Raw genomic sequence first — 18,664 nt, forward strand, 5'->3', positions numbered from 1 at the left:
CCCAGAAATTTTAATCCTAAGGAAGGGGGGGGTGGAAGTCTGTCCAGCCCAACCCCCCTCACTACGGTATCCCCTACCGTACTGGAACGGTGCCTCTGACTTGGCCAACTTAAAAATTTTCCCTCAGAAACCAAATTGGGAGTCCAGAAAAGCTCTATAGTGCTCGCAGGGTATTAGACTTTGAAAGCCCTTCAGTCCGGGCGGGGATAAAATACGGTAGTATTTTAATCACAACAGGGTAACTTACTCACCATTGGCTCTCACTCCCTCGCTCTAAGGCAACATCAACCTTCGCCTACCCAAAAGTACCACGCGTGGGAATTCCCTCCCTCCCCCTCGCCCTCTTTCATAGCGAGTGGGCCTGACCGACCGACCGACCTCGTCTCGTCACCAATGGGTACTATAAATCCCCGATCGAGAGCCCAGCTCACGCAAAAACGCCACTCCCAAGCCCAACAACCGTACAAGTATCCTTCCCCCGCCCGCCCCACTACTGTCGCGTCATAATAGAACCCCAATAAGATTCGATCCGAGCCAACACGAAACCGCGGAAACCGCGGGACTCACCATACACACGCAGTGCCATATAATACTTTTACTCGAGGGAATACTCGAGAGAATGGAGTGTGTTGCGATAACACAGTTGTTCTCGAGGTACTTGCACTTTTAGATTAGACCAAGACTTTCACTTTGAGCTGGACGGTTTTTTTGCATCTCACCCTCACATAAATAAGGCATGGTGTCTTGGGTACGGTACAGTACAGTACTCGTAGTCGATCATTCTCGCACTTCTCACGACTCGAGTAAAGAACAGTATCGTACAAGTGCAGTACCTCCCGTCCACCCGTCCTGACAGCATACAAATGAACCGGTTATCATAATATTATCATTTTCGCCCCCCCCATAACATCCCCTGTAAGCCAACACGCAAAACATAACTCCAACCAACGGTAAAATACCATACCGTACACTCCCGGATATGATACAATTACCCAATGTAAAGGTTCTGCGGGAAACAGTGCCTTGCCATACTCGAGTACTTGTACATCCCGCCCTTCGCCTATCTAGCCGAGAAAATCATTCGCACTTTCACAACGGGTAAGACATAGCACACCAGAAGGGTAAAAACGCCTCCTTCCTTCAGCCCCCCTCAGGAGCTCAGAGACTCCATCCCCCGCACTCGACTCGACTCGACTACCGTACTCGTACTCGCTCTACTCGTATCAATTGAAGAATGAGCCGTGTCGAGTAGGCTTAAGCGATGCGCTAATGCTCAATCGCATCCATGTGGCGCCGATCACCTTTTTTTTTTTGCGCTGAGGTCTAGTGTGATATAGTTGAACGGATGCGAATGTATTTTCGTATTGTAGCTTGGGGTGTTTTTTGCAACGTTACTTGTATCGCGCTAAAATGGGGTTTCCGGTAGGAATTCTGGGCCCGGGTTTTTATGATCGGGAAGGGAACCTATGGACTCGCGAGATGTAAGTTGGTGTGTGTGGCGGACCGTACTCGTACGGTACTCGAGGGGAGGCTCACGGGGTGTCACTCGGGTATTGGAAGGGAGGGAGAGTTTTAATGGTTGGGTTGCAGATAGGATAGAGGGTGTGGGTGCCATGCAGAGAGGTGTGGTGCCGTGCAGGCCTCTAGTTTCTACTCTACGTGATCTACGAGTACTAGGATTAGGATAGTGGGATACGTATGTGGTGGGAAATATGGAGTGTCTGAAAATTCATTTCCTGAAAGTTGGGATGGAGCTGTTATCATGTGGTGGTTGGGATATGAATATAGCTAGGAAGCCCGCCATTGTTGTCTGATGGGGGTAAAAGAATGACCGTGCTAATATTTTAACTAGTCAACTAAAAAGCAAACTTTCACAGCAAGGAAAACCCTCCTCCTTCGATTCAATTTTAACTCAATTTCCCCTTCAAACCCCGGGTAGCAGCCCTTCCAATGCTTTCGATTCATCCAAACTAATGCCAAACAGCGCAGACTCAGGATCGTACTGGAAGGAATCATGATACTCCTTCACCAGAGCTAATGCTTCCGCATCCTCCTCTTTGTCCTCCCACCACTCCGTGACACCCCAGTTCCTCGTGTGCAACGGTATGCCGTCGTCGTACATCGGCACATCGCTGTCCCATATTTCCCTTCCAGCGGCCCATTGTGCCCTGGGGCTCATCGCTACGGTGAGGCTAAGTTGCGTCTTAATCTCCTCCATCCTCCTCACCGCTGGATCATCCATCTTCTTTGCCATCGCGGGATCGAGCTTTCGTTGGAGGGCAAGTTGCTGTCTCCTGATTTCCGCCGAGGAAGGGAGGTCTTCATGGTCCGGGTGGTGGTACCGGAGGTACCTTAGGATGACTAGTTGTTCGGCCTGGACCCTGTCAAGAAGGAAGGCATTTGGGTCGTCGACGGGCGCTTCCTGGCAGATGCGTATCGTGTACAGAACACATTCAATGGCTTCGTCCCACTGCCTGAGGTGGATGTGTGCAAGCGCAGAATGGGCCGCCAGTACTGCTTTGTCCGCTCTTCGCTTTTCCTTGGTATCGCGGCTATAGACAATATCCACCAGCTCTATCATCCGTTCGTTGTGTGTGATCGTGTCGCCCCATTGACCGGTGAGGTAGGCGATTTCTTGCAATCGGCCGTGGCACAATAATTCCCCTTGCGCAGAACCTCCTTCCCGGCAATGCTCCAGTGCTGTGAGCAGAATTTCCTTCGCACTAGCAATGTCGCCGCTGTCTCTCTTTATCTCCGCTTCCATGATCGCGGACCCGGGGAGGTATTTCGGGTCATTCGCTTCGGCTTTGGCTAGCTTGCTTAGTGTCTCAGTGAGGGTAATGACCCCCACTCTTACTTCATGCACGGCCAGCCAGCCGTCGATATACGTAAGGTCCAGTCCCAATTTTGCTGCTGATCCCCGGAGCTCATTGCAGACTTCTTTTATTGATTTCTGCGCCTTGGCTTTCTCCGTTTTGCTAGACCAGCCGCGAACATTTTTCATGTCGAACTCAAGTGAAAGTGTCCGCAAGTGCTGCAATCTTCTGAAATCCTGCGCTGCGTCGCTGTTACCCTCAGCTTGGAAGTCGATTCTAGGATCCGACTCGAGAAGTTTGTGAGCTTCGCGGTTGGCTCCGGATACATCCCCCATGGTTTCGTACACAAAGGCCCCCGGCAAAAGTTCTCTGTGCGCGTCTGCAACTTGTGCGCTCATTGTGGCAGCCATGAAGTTCGCAATGAGCAAGTTTTCGCGGAGGCTTTCCGGTAATGCTTCGGAAAGCTTGGAGTACTCGTTCGATTTTTTGACCTGTTCGATGAACTTATCTGTCGCGCCGTCTGCATTCCTGTATCTGGAACAGAGGTAGTTCGAGCAGTGGAAGACGAGTTTATAAGCGGTGAAAACGGCTTCCAACGGGATATCCCGCTCTGTCGCTAGGAATGAGTCGAACAAATTGATCAACATTTCAGAGATGGCATCTAGGATATGCCAATCGCTCCCACCGCGCCCGGCCTGGTAGGTCGATATCAGAGATAGCATAGGCCTAACGGGCAGTAATGAAAGCCCACTAAGGGTTGGCGGGAGACACGAGAGAGTTATCATGATGGAGTAAATGCTTGTCTTCTCGAGCTGGATACGGCTACCCCAATTATCCTTGAGGGTTTGTATTTTGTAGTAGTCCAAGAATGCAGCGAGACACGCACGCGCGTGTGCCACAGTACTTAGGTGTCCATCACCGAATATCACTCCACGAAGCGCCAACGTCAAAACTGGGTTGACCCTATAATATTGATCTGGCTTGAATTTGTCCTTTGTGAGATAGCCTTTTTCCTGCAGGGAGGAGGTTATGCGATGGTATTCGGAGCGTATCTTGGAGCGGCCAAGAAGTTCCATTACCCTTTTTATCTCCTCCGGGCTCAGATCGCGGGGGTTTTTAGCGTCAAACCTCCGTATTGGCAGGCAGAGGGTTTTAGGGTCGTCACGATTAAAGTATCCATGAAAACAGATAAAAATAAGGTAGTCGTCGATGTTTTTCGGGATACGTCCCCAGAACGGAGCAATGATATATATCAAACGGTTCAGATCAGAATGGGGAGCCTCATCTGAATTGGGAGGGATTAAAGACTGAACAAATTCAGCCCTCGCGCAATCTGAGCTGTACCGACCTGCAGCCGCGGGAACCGCTAAGAGGCTTCTGCAGTATACCTCTTCCGGAGTATTTTCCTTAATATTGAGGGGGAGCTTACACGAGAATTCTGTAACGGCCCCTGGAAGACCATCGCAGAGCTCAATAAGCTGAGCATAAAATTCCATGAAGTTCGCACCTGGTCCGAGGACCGTTTCTTCATTGGATTTTTCTAATTCAATCGGTAGTAGCGACGCCATATAATATCTGGATAGAATGTTTCAGTAACTTGCTCCTTTACACTCATGGCGCGGACAACTCACGGTGACAATCCCTCTAGGGCGTACGGGTTGATATCCACCCAAGGTGAATTGAGCTCCGCTGTGACTATCACAATCGTTTCCCCACCACTAACATCCTCCAAAAAACTCTCCAGAGCGCGTCGTTGGGCATTCCAAAAGGTCGGCCCGGTACGATCGGCTGGTTGGACCTTTTCGGGAATCTCTGGCTTCCAATGTTCGACACCATCGAAAACGATCAGATGGTGGTTCAACTGCAACCAGTTTACTAGCCGCCAATACGCATCAGTTTCGCGGGCGTCTGGGACTACTATCATTTCCATCTCCAATATTGTTGGCATGCCAATGGCGTCCCGGTAGAGCAGGAGTAAAATTTCGCAGAAGGTATCTTGTGTTGCTTCAAGATCTATATACTGACTATGGTTAACTAATCCAGTAATATTCCACCACCAGCACAAATGTTTTAATAAAGCGGTTTTACCTGCCAATAATCACTGCCAGTCAGTATGTGTTTCGCTGGAGAGTGTAACGGTTTTTTTTCCTCTTACCAACTCTTCTCCTCCCTGTAACCGCAGCAATGCCATCCCCGCAAAGAAGCAGTGTCTCGAGTCTCAAGATGTCCAGTTCCCTACCTACTAGATTCATGGGAGCTTTGAGCCCATTCGTCAGTAGAATCATGTTCAGTTTCCTCATGACATCCCAGTTAATCGCGGCCAGCTCTCCGCGCTGATAAAATACCGGGACCATATGATCCTCTACAGGTACCCGAATTCCATAAGAAGAATCTCTCATTTTCTGCTTCATCATTTTTGCCCGTCCAGCATGCGCTGCCACAGCGAAGCTAGATCTGTCTATTAATAGTGAGCGGTAGAAACCCGTCATAAAAGACCCCGCAGCACTAGCCATAAATTCATAAGAGACAGCCACAACCGCAGAAACTCCACGATTGATAAATTTGAGTGCGACACTTTCCTCACTGGCGTCGGCCGAGTTGCGAGCATTCAAGATGACGGAGGTCACATTATGCAGATAGAGTAGGTCAGCGACGTCAGAAGCAGACTTCCAAGTTACCCCCGTAGGATCCTTATCGGAGACAAAACATAAAGAAGACCTGTTAACGCTGCGTCAGAACACTCGCACCAACACCCTTTATTTTTTTCATGAAAATACAAACGCTTTCTCTCCTGCCAGCTTATCCACTCGCACCCTTCCGTGCAGGTCAAAATGAACCAATCGGTAGTAACCCCTCGGCCTTGCTTCCAACTTTGCTTTGAACGTCTCCCATGTGCCCGGTCTCACAATCTCCAGATCAACGGGTGTTTCGATCGGGAGATCCACTAGGACTTTAACTAGTTCCGCTGCGACAAGAGTATGGCCGATCTCATCCTCACCTATGCTTAGGTTCCTCGCCACTACCAGCAGTATGTTAAAAGCCCCGTTAACGAGATCCACGGGAGAAGACTGTTTCAACTCCAAATCCGCGACCTTCCTGCGAACCACTATCCGTCCCTTTATTTCCCGTGGCCAAAGATCAAGGTTTTCGAGCACTTCCCAATGTATAATATGCAGAGATGACTTGGCCGACTCCGAAGGCAAAGTCTCCACATCAAGAAAGAACGTGATTCCCGGTTCCTCCCCCACAGCATTTTGCGCCCGTATGTGGTTGACGACTTCCTCCAATGCAAACCCCTTTATCAACCCGGCAGCATATTCCTTCAAATTGGAAGACACCTCATGAGCCCTCGATCGTGAAAGGGGTGATGTAGTCGCAAACTCCTCAAGATACCATTCAAGATTCTCCTCATCGTTCGCATTGAATGGATTCTTTACTTCAACCATCCTGACGAAACGACCTTCGTCGCACTGGATGGACGCTTTCCATGTTGCCTCACCAACTATGTTAAGAGTAGTGGAGATTTCCCTAATTTGTATCACAGCGGGGATCTCTTGCTTCTCCTCAATGTTGAGAAACTACCCCAAATTAACCACTCTGTCATCATTTACTTGAAAGGACATCCAAAAGGCAGTGATCATACCTCACGAAATGCGTCCTCAAGGAGTCTCAGTTGAGACATGATTGCTCGTTTTATTTTATTCTTTCTAGGGCTTCCCGCCCTCGGTTAGCTTGAGTGCCGTTATTTATCGATTGGAATGAGCCTCAGATTATTCTGTCCGACGTGAATAAAGCGTGCTCGGGTTCACAAGAGGCTGATGATAAGCTCAGCTTAACTTACCGTTGAGGCGGGGTAAGCTTGCCCGTCACGCCACTGCTGATCTTGGAGCATCGGTATTGTACAGTACAGTACCGTACAAGGCTGTTTGTATTCCACAGTACAGTACAGTACTTGTGCTACCAAGGCCGGGCGTCCGATGCTAGGATAAATTCGTGCCTAATAGGACTGCAAACGCTGAGTCGAGATTGTGTGTGATATCTTCGATATAGAGGCGGATGTGCTAATAGGGCTTCTGCGCGCAAGTATCACAAGGGCCTCCCATATTAATCGCCCGAGAAGTATAACGGATAACATCCTGTGGAGAGTGCATTGCGGTAAATCAGATAAATTTTCGCTCAAAAGGTTTGAGGGAAACACAGTCCACATCAGCTCATGGAGCAAAGCACCACCATTCTAGATCGATGCAAACTCCACATCCTATGCCCTGTAAGCCCTTATATCGAGTTTTCAAGAATTAGTAGTGCAAATCCACGCACCAGCAATAGTAGCCAAAATATGCAGCCACACTGAGAGTTTCTTAACTGCCCCGAGTCAGTCCATCAATCCCAAAAGAAGCATGCTTTCAGTATCTTCACTATTTAGGCGTCTGGTTTTTTTTTTTGTTTCCTTTCCAGGATTTTGGAGTAACAAGAACCCCGCCCTACAAGGTTGGGGTAGAAGCATCTATCATCTGGGAATCCAGGAGTTCGGGGGCTAGTAAGTACGTTTAATCAGACTCCCGCCAGATCTAGATCTTAACCAGGTCCCCTCATACCACTTCGTCAGAGAAGTACCTGAGGATATATAGACCCAGCTCCGGTGACCCGGGTGATCAGCGACGACGGCTCAGGATGGTGAGAACCCATGATGTATGCCATGGGCACTCACTCATAGGTTCCCTCAATTCTTCACTCCGCCTCCTTTTAGCACACTTGGAAAAGGCCAGTATTATTAGAGGAAAAGCGGACTCGTCGCCCTCATTTCCACCGCTACCATTAGGCCAGAGGACGCATTCGTAACGATTCGCTTTGATTCGTCACGACATTTATCCCCTCCAGAGTCTGCTTTACCACTCATATTTGAAATCGAGTTCTCCTTTCTTCTACAGGATCCTACTGGTTTCATCCTCCACCCTCTATCATCTTACTCGTCATCCCCAAGACTACACTGTTCTCCACTAGGTGCATAACTTGACTACGGTATTTAATTCGTTCCTCCTTACTTGTGGCCTCTTCATTTCACTAATCCATGCTACAATCTATTGTTCAAGTTTATCTCTAATTCTGACATTTCTTCCAAGTTTTATCATTTCGAGTCACGTCTACTCTATCTCAGTGAAGCTGCTACAGGGTTAGGTTTCAGCCCTATTATCATATGACCAAATATCATAGTACTAAAAGTATGATATCTCAATTAGGTTAATAAAAGTCAAATCTTCTTTCAAAATAGGATGTTGAATCTGTATGTATTAAATTTGTGAACAGTATGATCTTAATAGCAATGTAAACTATACGGGTGTAATATAAAGAGAATATTACAGGTATGTTTCTAGTGAGGAGGTAAAAGATACAAAGGTAAACCGGTAGAGATTGTTGTCCTTAATTATTTGTAAATGAAGTAGGATATAGCATTTATATATACAGGTTTACATTCTCCATATAAATCTCATGTAATAAAGAAATAAAAGGGAGAAATATAAGTGCAACAGTGTAAAACTGTAGCATAAGTAGGAAAAACATAAGGGCAAATGTGTTTAACCATGAGAATATGCCAAGATATTCTCATAAAGTATACCTGAATTAGAGAAAATATAAGGGAAATTATAGTAAGTCTGAAGAAATAATCACAGATGTAAAGTCTAAGAAAATACATAAAGATGATGAAATATCCCGTAAACAAATGAAAGTAACACATACATAATCCCTAATCATTATTACTAAATATTAATAAAAAAATGTAAAATATATCATAGCTGTAGTAATGTATACAGTGTTTATGTTTGCCGAAACACTAATCAAGTATGAGAGAATATACACTATTATCAAGTAAATATAGATATAAAATGAATCAAGAAATTTCAACACTTTCTCATATTACCTACAGCCCAATAGTTACATAATTCGGTTTTGTACCGGTTTTGCTAAAACTTTGGTAGAAATGTCAGCAAGGTTGTCCAAGGACTCAACTTTAAGGAGAGTGAATGAACAGTGCTTGATTTCCTCTTGTATCTTATAAAAGTAGATATTGATATATTTGGTCTGCATGCCAAGTTGATAGTTTGTTGCCAGAAAGATTACACTAGTAGTAGCTACATGTAATGCAATTAGTATATTAAGTTGAATGTTATGAAGACCTTTCTGTAACAATTAAATTTGTTGGGCGCTCTGAAACATCCCAATGTATTGAGCTTCAGTAGTGGATGTGCTAATAGGGGCTTGCTTCTTGGAGCATTAGGAGATACATAAATAGCTGAAAAGTATCATATATCCTGAGAAGGAGTAGCAGGTATCTAGACATGTAGCAAAGTTGACATCCGCATAAGCATTTATCTGTTTATCTTGTTATCTGGATAGAATAATCTAATTTATTTTGTTTCATTTATATATCTTAAAATAGGTTTATGTAATGATCCCTCCTCGGATAGTTAGTTCTTAGCGATGGGGAATGATACTTCTCTTCTTCTTCTTCTTTTCTTTGTCTTACGATAGTACTAGGCCTCTGCCTACGTTACCGATAGTACAAGATCTTTGTCTTCTATCAGGAATGCCTATGGTAAGCTTTCACTAACTCTTCTTTGTGAAGTATTCTCCTTGGCGTAACCATAACATTGCAATAAAGATAAAGATCGTAAAGGTGTTTTATATTCGTTAAAGTAATAAGTAAGAAAAGTTCTTAGAACAAAGCGTGAAGAACCTATTCACCTCAGCCGCATTGGCCTCCTTATATAATATTCTTCCCACCCATGGTCATGTGACCCGAAGTGGTCACATGCAGGAAACCAAATTATAATAAACTAGTCATATAACCCAAATAGTCCCATACTCAAAACCCATGACCTCGTAGCAAGGTCATGTGTGAAAACTTGTAAACCAATCATAACACAATAAACAAGTCATATGACTCGAATGAGTCATATGCACGAAGCCCATGACCTCAGAATGAAGTCATGTGCTAAACATAAATCATATATGCAAGGCATACCTGCAAGACACACTCGTAAGTTTTACTCACCAGGTGCATGTCTCCTGACTCATATTTGAGCCATGTGCGACAGCATCACAAATTCCACACATAACAAATCATATGACCGAAATGAGTCATAAGTGTGAAACCATAACATACCTGTGACTCATAACCATGCATCACGGGAAAACCTTTTCCCTGCCAAGCCACATTTATGACAGTTTAGCAGTATGTCACAAATCAGGTTGTATCAAGGCGGATTGGAGTGGTGATACAAGGCTTTCATATGACTTGTGCTTATAAGTCATAGGTGTTTATTGTTATACAATAACTCACAGTTGTGAGTCATATGATGTTATGACTTTCATGCATGACCTATACTCATAAGTCCTGAGTCTCATGCATGTGATACAATTAGTGCACATAACTTGTTATAATACTTATGCTTGGTTTTTGTATGTTGCACTGTTGACTCATATGGGTAAGCTGAGGATCTCACATGACTCATAGCTGTGAGTCATAGGATATGGTGATGTGAAGGTATGGGTCATACAGGGTTAGAGTTGGGTGAGGTATCTGCATAAATAGGTGGGTTCAGGGACCTCCTATGCAGACTCCTCATACAACCACTTAAGTTCTTTCCTATACTACAAGTTGAATCTATACTTTTATCCCCTTAAACATCCCCTGCAATACTATGTGGGAAAGAGGTCTCACTTATCGGGATAAGACAAGACTAAGAAGATAACAATGAGCATTATCAGAAGTGGTAATGAAGATGAAGAGTCTCAGAGCTATCGAGATATCAATGAGGTAAGGTCATTACCTGTTGAAGAGCTAACATACAGAGTAGGATTATTACAAAATGCTAGGATGTTAATAAGAAAGGCAAGAAGAAAATTGAGAGAGAAATGAAATCATATAAACTATATAAGGTCTTTTGCCAGTCATCAAATACATAGGTAATATGTTTATTGATTGGTATATAGAAGGGTCTAGTATCTGCATGTCTTCAGTCTCTTTTATAAGTTGATGCCTTTTAGTAAGGGTGCAGAAACAGAACAGGAATTTTCCATTACATATCATGAGAGGATTGAGTTAATGTATTATTCCAGGATAAGACATATCCCATCCAGTTCATACATTATATATAGGCTGAGTAAGAATATTGCTTCTCCAAGGTCAGCGATCTCTAGTACAGTTTTTAGGTCTTCTATCAAGGAGCGAGTTTGTAGAGTATTAGCTAAATGTAAGGTAATGTTATCAACAGAAACTGAAATGTTGATATCAGTAAAAAAAAAAAAAACCCTGTGTCAGATGTGTTGACCATACATACTGATGCAAATGTTCAGTTGCCCACATCGCATGCGTCCTGGATGTCCTGAGTATCCAGTTGCACCTAACATATCTAGATTTCATGTTAAGTAAGAATCTACTAATTTTCACCCACCAATTTGGCCAGGTTAACCTTGATCCTTGCTGATATTCTGACACAAGATGGCAGGAAGTCTTAATCATAACAGTAAGTTACATACTAGCTATCAATATACTCCCTAGATACTAGGACTGAATCTAAAAATATCTCATAGAAGAGGTGTAGTACCAAATTTTGTTTTAGTCTCTATAAGAATCTGGGAGCCAAAATGGCCAACCGGTAGAATGTAAAAGTGAGTAATAGTTGTGATTATTAAATCGAGTGGTAACTTGAGTGTTATGTTAAGGTTTTCTAAAACTGCGGCATATTTAACATCTAAATAACTACATATCATGGTCAGAACATCAACAATAGGTCTGTCAACTACCATTGCTCATCAGTTCCTATACTATCAAAGCTAATAATTTAGGACAACATTCTACTCAATTTTAACTTTCTATTGCACTAAAGAATATCTATCTACTGTGTGTTTCCAAGGCGTTACAGTCTATTTTGTATCCTGACAAAGTATTGATTTTGACACCAGATTCTGCCCTGAATAGTCTAATGTACAGGCTGACACTTTGTATTACAGACCTATTCGATACCAGCTTTCCAACGGTATAAAGAACATTATTCTGGTACCATAATCTGTGGAGTTAAAGTTTTTTTTGTATCCTGGTAAAGTGCTGACTTTGACGTCAGATTCGATCATAGATACCTTAATGTACAGGTTGACCATTTGTGTCCTAGACCTACTCAATACCAGTGTTTCAATAGTATAAAGAACGAGTTCCCAGCATTAATACTGGTAGAGATACAAGCTGTTATGAAAGTGGTCTTTTTTGGTAAGGCTTTGACTATGCACTGACTTTGACATCAGATTCCATCCTGAATACTCTGATATACAGGCTGACACTTTGTATCCTAGACCTACCTGATACTAGTCTTCCAACAGTGTAGAGAATGACCTTCCAGCACTATTATCCGTGGAGTTACAGTCTGTTTTGTGTACTAGCGAAGTGCTAACTTTTGAAATCAGATTCCATTCTGAATACCCTGATGCACAGACTGACACTTTGTGTCCTAAACCCACTTGATGCCAGATTTTTAATGGTGTAAAAAATATCTACTTGGCGTTAGTATTGGTAGAAATACAGCCTGTTATGTTTATTAGACTTAAGGTATAATATTAAAGCTCTTTTTGCAGTAACTTGGGCATAAGTTATGCTTTATATTGCCTGTGTCCCACGATTTCTGTATTTAAAAGTAGTATTCTGACATCAAGTATTACATCTAGTTGTTTCCAGTTGTGTCCTGCTGTGTCCTGTTATGTTCTGTTATGTCCTGTTACATCCTATTACATCCTGTTACATCTTGACCTTGGTTGCCACATCTACTTACATCCTGACTTTGATTACTATGTCTACTTGGGTCCTGAATCACAGTTAGCATTCCATCATTTTGTGCATCTGACAAATCAACTGCACAGGACTCAGGGTTTATTCTTGCTGATGCAATACCTAAGAAAAGATAATAGTGGTTGTGGATGGAGGAGGGAAGCGAGCAAAGGGTTGGATATTTGATATCACAGCTGGTCCTATAGTACATTTCTGATTGGAAGCAAAAAAGAATAGAAGTAGATATTGGTAGTTGAGGGATAGCAGACTTAACCCTATCTACCTTCTCCTTCAGGCCTTCAAGTTCTTCAGTGAGCATATCAATGGCCAACCAATAGTCTTTGTGAATTAAGTTGATCCTCACAATCAGAACTACTACTTCTCTAGTAGCCAGGACTTTGGCTCAAATTCGCTTCTCTTGTTTTATCTTATACAAAAAGTTCATGATGTAGGCATTGCAAGTGGCATCTCTCAGATAGTACTCCTTGATGTGAGGCAGTGTAAAAATAGTATTGCTATGTGGCTGTATAAGTGAGAATGGGTCCTAAGGCATAAAGAAAAGGATCTCACCCTCAGAGGTAGAGGGCTGAGTACTAGAGGGTGTGGAAGAATTCTTAGCAGGCTTCTTGCCCTTACAATACGAGTATACCATGAAGGTAGGAGCAGCTAGTTCTGTGAATGAAAATTCCTTTCCCAGGAGGAGTAAAGGCAGAGGCTGTGAGAAAAGATTTTTGGCCAGCAAGCAAGTGGCTTGACAAAAGTAAGGTGTGGTTTTTTCTTTCACTGTGGTTTTCACGGAAACAGAGTTCAATACCACAGCTTACACTGCATGCAAGTTCTTGTACTTTCACAAGTATATATAAGACAAAAAAATAAAAAATAGAAATGGAGATAATTTAAATAGAAAAGAAAAATTTGTTCTTAATTAATTAGCCTATTGTGAATATTCAAATAGAATAAATGTAAATTAAAATAATATTATAATAATTATAAACTAGGTCGAGCCTTCAATAAGAATTAAATAATAAAAACTACATGTAAAATGCAGAAAATAGCTTAAAATAATCAACATATAATCAGTAAACAAACTTGTCAAGTGTAGTTAATAATAGATTACTACACAGTATATAACTAGCAATTAAATAAGTAACAACATAGAAGTCAGATATAAATAAATATAAATTAATAGAAGTGCAGCTAAAAGTAGAACTTCAACTTAAGTAAAAATTAAAAACTAAGCAAGTATCACACTGTAGTTATGAATCTACTTCGGCACAAGAGTCCTCACTATTCGAGACTGTGGAACTGGTGAGCGCCGGGAGAATGTATACAGAGGGAGAGATTTTCTTAAAAAAAAAAAAAATACTAATAACCAAGGGGGTATTTTGCCTACCAGGTGGATAACTTCAAAGCTGCTGTTGTTGATCATCCCATGTCCTCCAGGGGCGTTTTGGGGATCACGCAGAGGACCCGGAGAAGATTAGCGGAGGTGCGGGTGTGGGCGAATCCGTCCAGAGGTGTTCTACGACGGTGGTCGAGACCTGCTGGGGGGCTCGCTCTAGAGTATCATATTTTCCCGTGAAGCCAGTTCAAGAAATTGGCTCTTGGCCAGGGAATTTTAGAGGGCAGTGGGTGCGGGGTTGTATAGAGGTGAGAGAGGGGGAGGGGGGTGGCTCAAAGCTGGATTCTACCGTTCTAGGAACGGATAGTGTCGGGGAGTATGATTGAAGGGGAAGAAATGGAGATTCGATCAGGTGACTGTTGATATACAGGGGGGGGGGCAATAGTTGCTTGGGCTTACTAAAAATTTGAACATATTTTTGCCCCCCCGCTGTATACGTCCTTCTGTATCAATGCGAACTATACTACCAGAGCGCTGCATATCGCCAGTATGCATATGGTACAGGCTATCGAAAATTATCATACCTGCCCACCTAACCACGCACACTGTCCCTCGAGTGACACCTTATGAAAATGATCAACCTCTCCTAGAAATCAATACTCTCTGCGATCAAAAATCGAGTGCAGAATCATGACGACGTAACATTTGGGCAAGACCAACTCGACACCAACTACGGTAAATCTACCTATAGTATGATATCATAATATCATACATACATTAATGAGCAATACCAGCACAATGTCTAGCTAGAAACCCCCCACCTGTACTAGTACACATTCACACCATTGACCGCTCAAAAAAAACCATTGTATGCAGTGGGCAGAGTAGGTTTATCCAACAACGATCGATAAATTACAACCCCCCCCAAGTGCAATACCATCGATTAAAACCCAATCACCCTATCCCAACATCACGATTCGGATTCTCATCAAAAAACTAACTGCTTACCAGCACCGCACCAAACTTACCACTCAGATAGCCAAATATTAATATAATCTACAATACACAGCTAACTCCCATCATTCAATCGCGCAAACAGCTTGCTATGCGTATGTATAATATCCCCATGTTTGATTCATTTCGTCTTCTTCCTAGCCAATTCTGCCTGGCTTTGATTGACGGATTGACTGACCAACTAGTTAGGACACGGTACAAAAGAGCACAGTACAAGCGATGACTAGAATGTCGGACGGACAGACGGACAGATGGAGACGAAACTCGCACACGGGAAAAGTACTCAAGCAAGGGAGAGAAAGAAAGAAATGAAAAGGAAAGAAGAGAAAAAAGGTTAAGTAGTAAAATGAGTAAAGTAAAGTAGAGTAGAGTAGAGCGAAAATGAAAAAAAGGGGAAGGCAAAATGTAATAGCCACGAGACCAAGTAATACCAAGCAGCACAATAGCGAAACCCAATAAAAGGGGAGAAAAGGAAAGAAAAACAGCTATTTTTTGTCACCCCTCCTCCGTCGCTCCCTTCCTCCCTAAGACCACGAAACTAACTGAACTATCCAAACCACCCCCCACCATCACCCCCGCCAAGGCCCGCATAACCATCCATGCCACTCATCCCCATTCCCACGCCAACACCCACGCCGACACTAACGCCGAACTCCACTTCCTCGCCGACTTCGGCTGTATTCGATCCGGTAGTTGGGACGGCGGTGCTAGTGGCGGCATTACTAGTGGTGTTGTTGGCGTCGACGTCGACGTCGTCTTCGCCGACCGCATCTTCCTCCTCCTCTTCTTCATCCTCGTCTTCCTCGTCCTCGTCCTCTTCCTCTTCCTCTTCTTCCTCATCCTCCATTTCTTCTTCGTCGTCATCTTCATCGACAACTTCGATTTCTTCAGGAACTGTTGGGATAACAGCTCTTTCAACCTTTTTCTGCTGTTGCGGTTGTTGCGGTTGTTGCTGTTGTTGCTGCGGCTGCTGCGGTTGCTGCTGCTGCTGTTGTCCCTTCATGCGTAGTCCCCTATTCCCGCCGGTAGTAGCAGTTCCTCCTGCGTCGAGGGTTTTACCACCGTTTTTACTCCCCTTTGGACGGCCGCGTTTGCGCTTTTCCGGAATGTCGGTGGTTGTGGTGTTTGCATCCGAGGTGGATGGCTGGTTGGAGGAAGAAGGATTGTTGCTGGTGCCGGTCATTGCGGCGGTGGCACTTGCGAGGAGGGTAAGATCTGCGGTCGAGATTGCTGGGTCTTCCAGAGGATGATGGGAGGGGTGGGGGTGGCGAGCATGATGAGGATGATGTGGAGCTTGCGGAGTTGCGGGGGAAGTGGTTGTAGTCGAAGGGCTGGCGGCCGGAAGGGTTGTTGGGGGTTGGTGGCGGGGAGAGGTGTTTGAGGTAGAAGTTGGTTCGGTGTATTGTGTCCAGAAGGAGGATTGGTCCTGGGGGTGGGCACGCTGTTGATTGTGAGAACGGTGCGGGTGTTGTTGAGTGGGGGTGGAGGCGGTGGGATCTTTGGCTGTGACAGTTGCAGTCGAAGATGAAGCCGCTGATGTTGAAATCGGCATAGCCTTGCTGCGAGTCTTACTTCCTTTTGGCCTTCCGCGCTTACGCTTTGGCGGACTGTCCGGCGAATCTTCCACTTGTTGCTGTTGCTGTTGCTGCTGTTGGTGGCAATGCTGCTGCTGTTGTTGTGGATACGTGGGTTGCTGCCCTTGCGGAGACGGCGGTGGCGGCTGCTGAACTTGCTGCTGCTGCGGATGCCCGCTATACTGCTGCATTCCCCCGGCCGGTCCAGCTATACTTCTACCACCCCCAGGAAGCATAGTCCACCCTTCTTCCTTCGGATCCTCCTGTTCTCCATTCGCCTGTGAATGATCCCCTGAATCCCCCTGTCCACCCTTGTGCTTCTTATCTCCATCACCATGTATCTTCTTCCCCTTGCCCGGCTTCAATCCCAACTTCTCCCTCACTCCAGCTTCAGTAGTATGCTTCCCGACAAAGCACCACCCGCCCGTCCTGTCATCCTCCTTCCTCGGCCACATCAACAGCTCATTAGACGTGCTCTGCACTTCTCTCCCACAACACTTCCATTTCCAGGTAGTCTTATAATTATTCTTGCGCCTAGCAGGAGCAACCACCTCGAGACCCGATGGAAAGTCTTTGAACGGGTGTTTAACCGCGCATGTAGCTTCCGAGGAAGGATCAGAGGCGGGCGTAGCCCTCCAGGTAGGATTGAAATACTTCAAACAACGCGTGCATTGGAGCAGCTTCCCCGCATCCGCCTGATTGCGCTTAGCAGAGGTTGGTGGTGGTTGCGGTGGCGCCACAGGGGCTAGCTGAGCCTGTGGACCGGGCGCAATGTACGGCAACGGCGGGGGTGGCATAGAGGCTAGATTAGCTGCAATGGGCACGGTTGCGGAACTGCCGTCATTCAATTTGGTTTTCTTCCCAGGCGGTCTTCCACGCTTCTTCTTCTTGGGAGGTTCCTGAGGACTAGCAGCGCTGTTTGATGGCCCGGGAACTCCTGGACTAGGGGCTGGTAAGGGTGGAAAAATCTCACCAATGCGGCGGAGGAGACTGCCCTCCAAGACACTCGGCCAACTAATCAAAGCGTCCGAGATGATCTTGACAACCATCTCCGGAGCCGTATTACGTAGAATATTCAGAACACGAGAGAGCTCCCAAACCGCTTCCTGTGGAACCGTAGCAGGGTTGTAGGGGACCATACCATTGGTCGTGATCGGGGAGGGAGCGAGAGGCCGCGGGTGAATTGGTAACTGCATAAACCGTGACCCCAAAATCAGAACAAATTTCCCGCAAACATCCCAACACAAACGTGTAATCTTCCGATCCCCCTTCCCTCACAAAATCTCCCGGGGGGGTGGGGATAGGGCTGCAAAAGTAAAGGAATAAAACCACAAAAAAAAAAAAAAATACTACTCACAGCTTGCTTCAATCCCTGCGCCTGGGCAGAGGGTACCGTAATTTTCTGTAAAACACCTCTAGTCGATCCCGCCGCCGCTGTCACGGAACTGCTTGTTTGTTGTGGGCCCGAATTATCCACGTCCATGTGCATGACTGAGAAACTTCCCGGCCGCGGAGTGGTAGCGGATGAAGGCGAGCCGTCCGACGCGGACCTCCCGCCGTTCACCGCAACACCTGGAGGGGGTGGTGGAGGCGGCGGGGGAGGATCAGCCTGTGAGGCCCATGGGACGAAATCAGTAACGCGAAAGCGCGAGCAGTGGCCGCCGGGCGAAGCGCTCGTAGGGCTGGACTCAACACGACTGAATTCCGACAACCTGAACCTGTGGAATTGGGCCTGGGCCGAAGTGGGAGTGGCGGAATGGGGCGCGTTTGATGATGATGACTTCGGCGACGGTTTGACCGAGTTGGGCGAGGGCCCGGTTGGTGAAGCTCCTGTCGAGCCAGCGGCATCACCTGATGAAGGGTTTGCCATATCGGGTTTGTGGGTCGGTGTGTTTGGGGGGGGGGGTCTAGGATCTAGAAAAGAATGACAGAATAAGAAAACCAGGCGGGAAGTTGGAAAGGTTTCCCCTTGAAAGAAATTTGAACTGGCAATTATCAAGAAGGGGGAGGAGTTGTGAAATTTGGCCGGGCAATGTGGCAATGTGGGTGGATGGATGGATGTGATGTGAATGTAGTAGTGGGGGAAGGGAAAGGATGCCTA

The 18,664-nt window shown here is 45.4% G+C and overlaps 2 protein-coding genes; both read right to left on the bottom strand.

Annotated features, from left to right (window-relative positions):
* Positions 1 to 1,814: 1,814 nt before the first annotated feature.
* GSTUM_00000535001 (uncharacterized protein) lies at positions 1,815 to 6,498 on the bottom strand (the record flags this gene model as incomplete). XM_002837557.2 has 5 exons in its annotated part: positions 1,815 to 4,391; positions 4,448 to 4,904; positions 4,972 to 5,534; positions 5,598 to 6,394; positions 6,460 to 6,498. The coding sequence occupies 5 exons, from the start codon at positions 6,496 to 6,498 to the stop codon at positions 1,925 to 1,927; spliced, it is 4,323 nt and encodes a 1,440-aa protein (XP_002837603.1). The 3' UTR covers positions 1,815 to 1,924.
* An 8,590-nt stretch (positions 6,499 to 15,088) lies between these two features.
* Positions 15,089 to 18,602, bottom strand: GSTUM_00000536001 (uncharacterized protein). XM_002837558.2 has 2 exons: positions 17,921 to 18,602; positions 15,089 to 17,753 (listed from the first exon to the last, which is right to left on the bottom strand). Exons 1-2 carry the CDS (start codon positions 18,431 to 18,433, stop codon positions 15,537 to 15,539), a joined length of 2,730 nt encoding a protein of 909 aa, XP_002837604.1. The 5' UTR covers positions 18,434 to 18,602; the 3' UTR covers positions 15,089 to 15,536.
* Between the last annotated feature and the right edge of the window lie 62 nt (positions 18,603 to 18,664).

This window comes from Tuber melanosporum (genome assembly GCF_000151645.1).
Source record: "Tuber melanosporum whole genome shotgun sequence assembly, scaffold_192, strain Mel28".
Taxonomy (NCBI): domain Eukaryota; kingdom Fungi; phylum Ascomycota; class Pezizomycetes; order Pezizales; family Tuberaceae; genus Tuber; species Tuber melanosporum.